General features: G+C 28.4%; 1 protein-coding gene across 1 annotated transcript in view; it reads left to right on the forward strand.

Annotated features, from left to right (window-relative positions):
- LOC136075501 (macrophage colony-stimulating factor 1 receptor 2-like) overlaps positions 1 to 12,431 on the forward strand; it is a 232,616-nt gene that overhangs the window by 73,783 nt on the left and 146,402 nt on the right. The window contains exon 8 of the mRNA XM_065788871.1: positions 363 to 487. Within this exon, the coding sequence (XP_065644943.1) occupies positions 363 to 487 (125 nt within the window). The remainder of the gene's footprint in view (positions 1 to 362; positions 488 to 12,431) is intronic.

The following is a 12,431-nucleotide window of genomic DNA, read 5'->3' on the forward strand; positions in this document are numbered from 1 at the left end:
ATATCACCGTGGTAACACAATGACGTCATCACATAACAATTCCAAGTATTTGCCGGCACACGGCCGTTTCGTTGCCATGGTAACGTGTGGCGTTATATTTATAAATTCATAACAAAATAATGAAATAAATAGAATTAAGCTGAGAATTAAGCTTAAGATTAAAAGATCGGTCAAAAATGAATGTATAAAAATGGTAAATCAAATTTTTATTTTGGGGGTGACCTTTTTTTGTTGCAGAAAGCTATTTGGGCCTTTTTTCATGATTTTAGGTAAAAGTTCATCGATTTATGATACAGGAAACATTTTATTTGAAAAAAAATTAAAAAGTCATATCCCTAATATATATATATATATAATTACAGATTTTGAAACCATTTGCAAAAAACTTGAATTGAAATCGTACATGAGTGGCGTCCAATGTGCTAATTCTGAAAACAAAGAATGGACTGATATAATAAATAAGCAAACAACTCTATACCCTGCACTAGTATGATAATAACTTTTTTTTTTGTTAATGTTTTTTTCCTTTATTAAATAATTTAAAATAAAATTTTTTAGATATTCTTTAAAGAGCTCATAGTTTATTATTTCTTAAATTTTTGTATTGTTTCAATTTTTTTTACAAAGAACATGAACAATTTTTCTTTATTTAACTGAATCAAAATATATATTTATGTATATATATAAATATATATACTCATATATATATATATATATATATATATATATATATATATATATATATATATATATATAAACATTTATAGTATACCCTGACATCACTCTGAAATAGCCTGCTGCCGTGAGCTTCAGTGCAATCAATGACTGACAGATAGCCTGACTCGCAGCGGATTGCTGTTACACCAACTGAGGGTTTCGGATGGGGCAGCAATCTTTTTCTCACTATTCTTTGTTTTTTTCTTCTTTTTCTGAAAACCCCGCTTGCTATAAAGATAAGAAAAACTAGTGAGCAAATGCTTATGTAAGTCATCTGTAGTACTTGCAGGTAGCAGCATTATGACTTTTTAATGCCTTTTATGGAACTTTATAGATTTTTCCGGCCTGTTCTGGATAATTTTGGATATCGCTGGATTTTAAACTTCCTAAATTTTTTAATTTTTTAAAAAGGTTAGCAAGATTTAGACTCAATAAGCTGCTTGATCGAGCAATGCTACTAGTTATATATAAATATGTATTCACTTGATAGAAGTCAAATTATATAGTACAATACTTGAAGTAATTCACTTGAATATTAGAAAAATATTTAAGTACTATTTTCAATTATAATGTTCTATAAGAAAAGTGCTTCCACTACTGAATTAAACAAGACAACCTTGATGAAGAACCTCAAACGATCTCTTGTGTCATGTAAGAAAATAAGAACTGTTCCATTGGAAAAAGAATCACTGGCAGATAACAGCTCGGTACCACTCAAAATCTAAATTGTTGGTCATTACCTGTTTGTAAGGTAATCAATCGTAAGAAGACGAGAACGCAGAAAGCAAACTAAAAAAGAAGTAATAAGTATATAGAAAAAGCATTAAATTTTTCCACATTTATCAATTAAACTCCTCCAGGCAAAACTGGATCAACTGCAGCAGACGTGCGATTAATGTGTAAAACAAAGAAAGTATCAACAATTGATGTAATAATTTTTTTTGACATTTCAAAAAAAGATAGTAAAAGATTGTGCAGTGAGGACAGAAGATTTTATCATGCTCAAGATTGAAATCTTAGGATAGGTTGGATATACAACTGGGAAGGCTGCTAGTTCAAATACTATCGAGCCATCTAATAGAAAAAAAAAGTCCTCAAAGTCTACTTTAACATCAGTAATAGCAGCAGCATTAACTTCCGACTCCGTGTCAGAATATCAGGTTTTGAATCTTAGGCAGAATTGTAAAAGTCTTAAGATTCAGAAGAACGCTCCATTAATACCAGACAGAACTACAGCAAAACCAAAACTGATTACAAATAAGTAATATCTTATCAAAAGACAAGCAGCTACTATTTGTTAACAGTTATCTCAAGATGGGATTCACTCTCAGACACCTTTACAATCTTATATATTCAGATCAACTACTAAATAAGCTAGTAAACTATAGGGTTCATACACTTTGATGGTAAAAATTTTAGTAACCAAGAATATCAAGTGTTAGTGTTAAAGAACAAACAAAGAGAGATTAAGTAACAAGCACTAGATCTACTAGATGTCAAAGTAGATACTTTTGTTAAAGGTCTAAAGTTTATTGTTGATTACTACAATTTATGAAAGAGTATAAAGATAATTGTAGCAAACACTTCGAATGTAGATACAGGAAGAAAGAATGGCATTATCTGTCAGTAACAAAGACATTTAACTAAAAAGAAACTGGAAGAATCACAAGTCATTAGTTGTTAACGTCATGTTCTTGACTTAGTTGCGTAGTAATGAATGAAAAACTTGGAGAAACCAACATTTAGCCTATTATTGAGTATCCGTTTATCCTGGAACTTGTAAGGAACTACAAACAAGTCAGGAAGAATTTCAAAAATGATAAAGCAACGATCAATGCAAGACCAGCCAAACGTGATAATGTGAAATTTCTAAATCAGGTATTTTGATATTTTGCAAAATCCGTAGTATTTTTAAAAGTTTTATTTCTAAATTCCCGAGCAATCCTAGCTTTATTGGCATTTATTCCTCATCTAGAAAGAGAAGACTTACTACTCGATATTTCTAGATTTATTTTACAGATAAGCAAACTATTATTTTACTGACCAAATGTGCAAGCAGATTTTCGGAATTTAGTAAGTAACTTGCACTGTTACAAAAAAGCGGTTATCTCAGTGTTAAAGTTTTGGAATTAGAAACAATTGAGACTGGAAATTCCAAGTATAAATCAGTGTGCTGAAGAAGTAATTAAGTGTCTCCTAGTCTTTTTTATATGTGTAAAAAGTAGAAGACCCATCAACTTAGTTTTGTTTTGCTGTCGAAAAAGTAAGAAATTTATCATACATTTTAGTTAAACTAAATACTGACTTGTTTAAGTTTGTAGTTTTTAATTAAAAATTGCAAACTTGTTTAAGTTTGCAGTTTTTAATTTATTTGCAATTTAGAACATTATAATGAAATAATAAACTATTAAATGATTAAACACTGTAAAATAACTGTTTGAATAAAAAATTAACAACCATAAACTCGCTTAAAATTTTATCCATACGAATATATGGTAAACTTGAGTTTTCGTTTTGTCGGAGATTTTTTTCAAAAAGAAAGTCAAATTTATGTTTTTTTTATTACTATTTTTTAAATACTTCGTAACCCTAATATATATATATATATATATATATATATATATATATATATATATATATATATATATATATATATATATATAAATATATATATATATATATATATATATATATATATATATATAAATATGTATATATATATACCAAAATAATATATATATATATATATATATATATATATACCAAAATAACAAAAAAAATATTTTTCTAAGCTTTTTTTTGAAAATGGTCACATAAATATATTTAACAATAGCTGTACACATGCTTCGGTGACTGTTATTGGGTGACTGTTGTTTCATAGTTTCTTAAATATAATAACACACGTTTTACATTTCTATTGGGGAGTAGAAAAGTATAAGGGTTTAATATCTATTCTATTAATTATATTTACAATTAGTTTGTATTAGATATTAATTTTAATACCTTTCTATTTATAGTTTTTCATTTATCTATTTTTATAAATGTATCTTGGTTATATTGGAAACATCTTGACTTTTTAGTCTTATTTAGATACTTTTGCTCCACCTGGTAACCGCGTGTAGTTTATAAGAATCTATAAGGATAAGAAAGGGTTGGAGATAAACTTTCCCCAAGTTTTGCAACTCGGATCATCTTCTGGATAAAAATCTAAAGTGTAAGAGTTGGATCTTTGATAATTTTTAGGTTGAGGGATGATTTAGTGAGGTGTTGTCCAGCGGTGAATATGAGTTTTGGATGTTAGTATGCCTATGGTTTTGAGGTGGCGCTGTAAATTAAAACTATATTGTCTTGGTGCCGGGAAAAGTTTTTCGGGGCATCTCTGGGTGTGTCTTTCTCTCAAGCATCCATAACATATGATTTGTTTATCGCTAATATGATAGTTGTTTCCCATTTGAATAATTCATTTGTCTTTGGTGTAGCGATTGTTATTTTTTCTTAAAGACTATTTCCGTTGTGTTTGTTCAACACGCTAATCTGTTGCAGAAATATTTGGACTGGTAGCAGCTGCAACTAGTTGTTTAGTGAAGTTCAGTAAAGCGTTGAACTTGTTTTAGGAAAATGTGAAGTTGGTTCCAATATCGTCGTACTTTGCAAAAGCTGCTGCAACCTGATAATCCACCGTCTTTTAAAGCTTCATAAAATTGCGTGAGGGGCTTCAATCCTATGATAAGCAAAATCAGCTTGGTTTCGTTCAAGGATATTTAGCTATTGTCTATATAAATTCTGTAAGATCATTATTTTTGGACAGCCAAATCAGTTCCATTTTAAGATTCCACGCGATTTTTACGTTGTAAAAATGACTATGATAAAGTTATACATTAGGACTGCAATAAACATAAAATACATTGTAAAGAAAATTACAATGTTTTGTAATACACAAAAGAACTGCCTTCTAAACACAGGGAAAAAGCTGTTCGTTTTCTTATTTTTGCCTATTGAAGGAGTTCAAAGCGAATAAAAACAGCACATCACTCAACAGAATAATCTTTCTCGGTCTCTTTTAATGGTTTAGGCTATATTTCTTAAATAGATCTAGTTGCTAGGCATTATAAACTTTTCCACAACAGAACATCATTTTTCACTTTAAATTTGTCGGACAGGAGCTAATTACTTGTTTTAAATGGATTGGTAGTAAATAATTAATAAAAAAGAGTCTGAAGAATCAGAGATTGATTGAATTTATATAACATATAGCATATATGATCCAGCATTTCCACAACATGGTTATCATGTTTTTATTACTGGAGAATAAAGTTAAAGCATTAACATGACATCAAATTATAATCACCTAAAATAAGAGATCGAGATCTTTTTATTTAGTTAATTAAAATGTAATCAATATTAAAGTAAAAATATACAATTATAAAAAAGTGTTGGATACCTATTATTTATTCAAAAAAGCGGTACTTGAATTATTATGGTCCAAAACTTCATGTTTTGGGATTTTATAATTGTTTACTTTACCGCAGATTCTAAATAAAATATATAAAACGCTGATTAAAACTATTTTAAAATTTTAATCATAACAGGATGACTTTAAAATGCTGCCAGAGTGTGATTACAATTTAAAGCATCTTAAACATTTCAAATAAATGCATACTATCATATACCATTAAAATTTTTAAGACTAAAAATGTTAAAATGTTACTTATTATTAGCAATATGCCAATAAAATCTATTTATCTAACTATAAAAACTTACCAAATTTAGATGAACAGTTTAACTTGGTATTTTTCATAATTTTGTGTCAACATTATGGTCATTTTCATAGTTTCATTAATGAATTTAATGCGTACTTTTTCTTATGGCACATTAATCATTGCAAAGTAAGTTATAAAAATAATATTTTTAAAGTTTTTTTTATATAACACAGAGTAAAACAGGATAAAATCAAATAGCGGGTAGAATGAAATAGTTATAACAATGTTTATTCTTTGCCTTTAACTAGTTATTGGATAATCTTTTTACAAACATTTTAAATCAAGCCACTTCTTAAATACGGCTTCATTTTATTAGATCTCAAGTGACCAATAAATCTCCAACTATAATTTTTTTGTATTGAAACAATTTTTCAATGAAATTTTTTTGAATTTAATTGAATAGCTTTTACTGACTGCTTTTATTAAATGATTCTAATGAATGAACAACATACGCTAATTACTATCTTTTCAAACGCATTTTTTATTAAATAATTAATTAAGTGATATTATAATAACTATTTAATAAATTAATTAAGTGAAAAGACAGTAAGAACTTCTGGGAGGACCTAAAATAACTACAAAAAAAAATTATTTATCAAGTGACCATGCTCCATTAACTTTGTGCATAAATTTCAAACGTATTATTGCAACATTTATTTTAATATAAAATATGCCTCAAAACAACTTGCATTCAAAGAAAAAAGAAAAACTATACACTAAAGAGCAAGTTGCGCTTGCTGCAGTTAAAGTACAAAGCTGTGAATTTTCAGTTAACAAATCTGCTAAATCATTCAGCATAACAGTAGCAACTCTTCACAGCATTGATAAAACAATTGGCAGTGGTTCAAGCACAAGACTTTTATAAAAACTTGAATCAGTTTTGGTAGTTACGCTCATCAAATTATCCGATTGGGGTTTTGGTAGAACTTATAATTATGTCATCACGCTTTTTACCGACTACTTGCAACACCGATGTCAATCTCATATGATTCCTATGGCACACCAGGAAGAGATTGGTATAATCTTTTCATAAACTGGTGGATTTATAGACTGAGCATTAGAACCATAGCCAATATTTCATCACTAAGAGCAGTTTTTTGAACGCAAGAAATTGTAGAAAAGTATTTCAACACACTGCGAAGAGTATTCAACGTAGCTTGTATCAAGAAAAAGACTACATGTCATTTGTGAAATTAACTTTTCTGGTGATCAAAGTAAGCAAAGCATAGATTGCCGGCGTGGTGCAAAACGAACATTGAAATTGGTTGGAAGCAATGAAAAAACTTATTATACAGTTGGAAATTGCATCAATGTTGCTGGTAGTTGCCTTGCCCCAAACACTATTTTTAAATTAAAAAAGCGTATGTACAGAGATTGGCGTTTAAGTGGTACAGATAATGCCATATACGCTATACCTCCATCCGGATGGATGGAAGATTAGCGATTTGTGCAGTGGCTCACTAACGTGTATGTTTCCGCTATTAAGAAAATTCTAGCTTCAATCTAATTTTAGTTGTCTAATTACATTTATCTAATTTTACATTCATAAAAGATTGCATAATTAATAATTTATTTTCTAATTTTAGGTATTTATATTTTAGTTGTAGATGGACATGTCACACATGTCACATATCGGGTTGTACTTACTTGCATCGAAAACAATATCTTGTTAATTTGCTTACCATCTCACTCGTCACATATTCTGCAGCCACTAGATGTTGGTGTTTATTGTCATGTCAAATAAGTTTGGCGCAAAATACTTCAACTGTTTTATGCAGAGACAAAATCCAGCAAATTTTAAAAGAATGTTTTAGTCACTTGCAAGAAAACCTTCTCAGCTCTGGTGAAGTTTTTGCACGGACCCAAATAGTCACTGGGTTTCAGAATACTAACTTGTTTCCACTCGACATCAATAAAATAGATCAGTAAAAGTTGTAAATTGCTAACATGTTTGAAGCACCGTCATCTGAACCTGAGCCTTCATCATCTCAACACCATAATCTAATAAAGTACCATCACAAATACTAGCACCAGGAACTACACTACCTCAGCCACTGCCCTCTGAATCTACACCAACATCTAGCATCAGCATATGTCACATAGAATCAGCTCCAAAGTCACCTCAAAATTCAACCTGTCTGCAAATAACCTTCAATACTGTACAACTCCGGCTATTTAAAATGAAATTCAAAAAGAGGTTGAAAAACAACTGCAATCAGCCCAATGACACTTGCAGCAGCTTTGCAACAAATGTTTCGTATCCCACACGTTGTCACAAAAAAAAAGAAAAAATGTAGACGGTCAAGATTCAAAGGGGAGAGTCTCAACAAAGCTGAACTACTTGAAAGGTTGAAATATGCTAAGAGTAAAAAAGCAGCAAAGCAAGCGAAAAAACAAAGTAAGCTAAGCTCAAATGGCGAACAGCAAATAAACCAAGCAACAAGTACAACAAAAATCTTAGCAGCAAACCAATTTAAGTGTAAAAAAATTTTAGGCAAAGTTTCAGCAAGTCAAAATACGGAATAGTATAAGTGTAAATATTCAAATTGCAAGGTTTTACTATGTCAAACATGCATACCAAAGCGATATGTAAAAGATGCTGAGCTTTATTGTACCAAAAAGTGCCGCACAACTGAAAATTCAACTCAACCTCTAGTACCTCAAAACAATTCAATATCGTCACAAGAATAAAAAAAGTTTATTTTATTTGATTGATTTTGAAATTGTTATTATTGATTGTTTTTTTAATTGTAAATATTGATTGCCTTTTGTTTTTTTAATAAAGTGTTGTTTTAATTACACATCCATGTGCGTATTTTATTCTTCCCAAATGTCATTGTAGAATGAAATAATTTTTTTTTAATGAAACAAAGTTTCATAAAAACTTAAAAAAAAAATTATTTGATATTTATGCATTTAAATGCAGCTATTGTGTAAATAAATCAATATTCTCTATAGCTTTAAAAAAGGAAATTAAAAAATCTTTTTTCAGTAATAAATACAAATAATTAAAATTCTTAACTATTCCATTTGACCACACTTTTCTCTATATGAGGTACAAAATAGAATAAGGTATCAACTTTATAATCAGCTAAATAGCATCATTAATGGTAATTTGTAATAAAAACGATTTAAAAACAAAAATTTAGAGAAAACTTACTCTGAAAGTTTGAACTAATCCAACACTTTTTTAAATATTAATGAAAAAAAAAAAAAAATCGTAATTTACAATATTTGTTAGACTACGTCTTGAATAAGGAGTCACAAAAAGGATTTCACATTTACGGGAACATGTTAATATGATTGAACAAGTCAAACATAGAACAACTTATGTCCATAATTTAAAAGATTTATCATATAAAAACTTACTGATTTCTCTCGACATTTGGAAATAGAAGATCAAGAGGTGATGTGGTACAACTTTTCGGATTTATAAACATCTTAGATGTAATATTTTGATCTGGTTCTCCAATATTTAAATAAAACTCTATTTAAAAAGGCATAAATAAACAGCTATCCAAATAAACAGCTATCCAAAAAAAAAAATGTTTATTTAGTTTTTTCATGAATAGAATATTGGCAATACGGAACCATTTACCACAGAAGTTTTAAATAAGAAAAACTTAAAAATAAATCTAAAACCCAACACAATAAATATATGCAAAACTGCGAAAAGCTGGATAAATCTGTCGTCCACTGTTGCTAGTGAACGTTACATTTTATAGCATACTGTTAGCTACAAAGCTACGATATGATATAAAATACCAAATAAATATAGATAAGTCGTTTTTTTATAGTTAGCTACAATAATGTAATAATAATAATAATAATAATAATAATAATAATTGCGTTATAGTCTATTTTGACTACCTAAAGATTCATAGTAATGATTTAGCAAGCTAAATAACTGCGGTGTATAACTAATTACATTTGGCTTAAAAATCGCAGATTAAAAACTTGAATTGTCGTTACGTTGTAGTTAGCTGTATATCTTTGATATGCAGTTATTGATATTTCTTTGTAATATTACTAGCAAAAAAGCTGTGATATGTAGGTATATTATTAGCTACATATTGTAGGTACATGCTACAATATGTAACTAACAATATATCATAGTAATATCATTAGCAATAAAGCTGTGATATCTAGATAGCAACATGTCGTGTTAAAATCGATATTTCGATATCAATAACTTACTTTCGCTATATTACAAGTTCAATTATTATCATAAATATGTTAAATCATGTACTAAAAGATTAAAGTTCTTCAAGATTTGTGAAAAAGCTAAAAATATTGCCTAAAGAATGCTTTAAACCAAGCTATTTGGTAACTAGTAATTAACTTTTTCCCCACTGGAAAGTTAGTTTTTATCGTTTGTTAATAGCTGCCCTTTTACCATTAATTTTTCTTACCATCATTTTTAAATGATTTATGTTTGAGTAAACTTTATAACAATTTTTTATTTAAATGATCTGTTCATAAGTTATTATAAAAATGCTTCCAGCTCATTATATCTTCAAGAAAATTTGAAAAAGTTACACATGCAAACCCAGAATGCTTGTTTACAAAATAAGTTGATGTTTAAATCCAGACATAAAAATATTTTTTCGTTAAAAAGGTAATTATATAGAATGAGTTTATAAAATAATAAAAAAGATTCCTATTAAAAATAGAGTAAAATGAGGTGTTTTTGCCACTTTAGAAATTTCGCCTTCAATTGACGTACCTTTATAACTATAACTTTACTAAGAAATAAGATTTTGTTTCGATTTAAATTTCTATTAGAAGAAAAACAAGTTTTCAGATCAATTTGTGTCAAAAAACAATTCTTTTTTTGAAGACTTAATATCAAAATTAATTGACAAAAATGATTTTAAAGAAAAACAAGAAGTTTTAAATTCTTCTTTAAGTCTAGTCATTTTTTTAACGCCGAAAACTTAAAAGACTAAAAAATGTAGAGAATTTTTCAAAGAGTCAATTAACTTAGTTTTTCTCATTTTTATACCAGCGCCTTATAGTAAGCTTCAAAAAATGGGGGTTCTCAAAGCTATAACAGTAAAATTAATTACCCGTCTAAAAAGTCTTTCTAGTCACAAATATCTTGTTAAATTTTTAGACATATAAAATATGTTTATTCGCGAGCTGTTTTATTAGGATTTGAGAACGTTTAAAATCTAAGAATGCAACAATAGCTTTTTTAACGAAAGCAATGGCTGCATTACTAATATTTTAACATTATAAAGGAAAATCAAGGAAAGTTTCTTGACATTTAAAGAAAATGATTACTACGAGTTGTATTGTTTTATATAGAATAGTTAGTTTATGATCAAGTCGTTATGGAAGACAACAATTTCATTTGGCTGTAAAATTATCTTAAGCATTATATAATGTTAAGTAATAAAAGCCCTGAAAATGTCAAAAAAAGTTAAAGAACCATTTTATGCAAAGAGAGACATTAATGGTATAGTTGTGAAACTTTACCAAATTGTTGCCTAAGCAACTTGATGAGTTAGTGAGTAATAAAAGAATATAAACCCAAAGTTGACTAGTATACTTTAATAAATTTCAAGTTTTTATGAAAAAATATTAAATGTTGGGATGAATAGGGAAAGTTGGTAAAACTTGCTCAGAACTTTGAGCAGCCGTTGCACAGAGGTAGCGTATGTGCCTCAGACATAAAGGATTTGCGGTTTAAACCCCACCTCTGGGCAAGTTTTGCAACCATGGTTAGAAAGGAGACGTAAACTTCGTATTAAATGCTTATCCGCAGTGCTCTGTAATAAGACCGTGATTGGATCACCTAAAAAAAATTAAAAAAAAAAAAAAAAAAATTTGGAAAGAAGTGGACATTGTATATAGGCCAAGTTGATCAAGTATTGGTTTTGGAAGAATGTCTTTGTACATTTCTGTATTGTGGAAAGCACTAAGATGGGTCTCACTTTTTTTTTCCTCAAGTTGAGGACAAATCATTGTTTAGCTATTCTCAAATAATAGGATGTACAACTCGATCAACTTTTAAACTTTGGAATGTTTTGAAATTCACTATGGGCTCTATGGAAAAATGACAATTCCGATTTTGTTAATACCATAAACAGTGGTATCCTTTCCAACTTTATTTTAATTTAGTTAAAAAAATACTCTTTTTAAATTTTATTTAAGTCTTATTACTAAAAAAATTAGTTTAACAGACGGTGCAATTTTAAAATAACACCGTTTGTTAAATTAAGATAAATAAAATGTTTGACAACTTTTTATTGTTAATTTGGGTTTATTAGGATCAGCTGTGTTATTTTTTAAATACTAACAATTTGTAACTTTGATTCTCAGAATCTTTTAATAACAGTTTTAATAAGAACTTTAGTAACAATATGTAGCTTTATCGCCAATGAAGGTCTAGAAAATAAATATAAAATATTTACAAAACTATATTCTCAGTTGTATAAGAAAAATCTTCACAACTGTCTCTGTTTTCCCTGTTTAGTTTCTTTTTGAAGCAACATAACATCCACAGCAAAACGACAGTTAATATATTGGCGTAGTGCTGTGGATCTTATGTTATTTAAAAAGAAACATTACATCTACATAAAACTTTTTTCTTTAGTTTTAATAAATTATTTTCAATTGTTTTTATGTTTTTAACTATTATTGCTGTTTATTTATAGTTACATTTATTAAGTTTATTATATGTTTTTATTTTTAAATTTTCGTAGAATAAATGCAGTAATGAGTATGTAAACAACTGATATAGTCGTAGTTCCAGCAAAGTGTACATTCGTAGACTAACTAAAATAAATATAGACACAGTGGGGTGTATATTTATCAAAGAGACGCAGTGGGGTGTATATTTATCAAATGACTTAAGTAATATGATTAGAGTGTTAAAGTGTACATTGACTTATATTTTAGATTTTGGCAGGCATTCTTTTAATTGCAAACTATTTCAATATTTATCTA

The sequence above is a fragment of the Hydra vulgaris genome, chromosome 01 (assembly GCF_038396675.1).
Source record: "Hydra vulgaris chromosome 01, alternate assembly HydraT2T_AEP".
Classification (NCBI taxonomy): Eukaryota; Metazoa; Cnidaria; class Hydrozoa; order Anthoathecata; family Hydridae; genus Hydra; species Hydra vulgaris.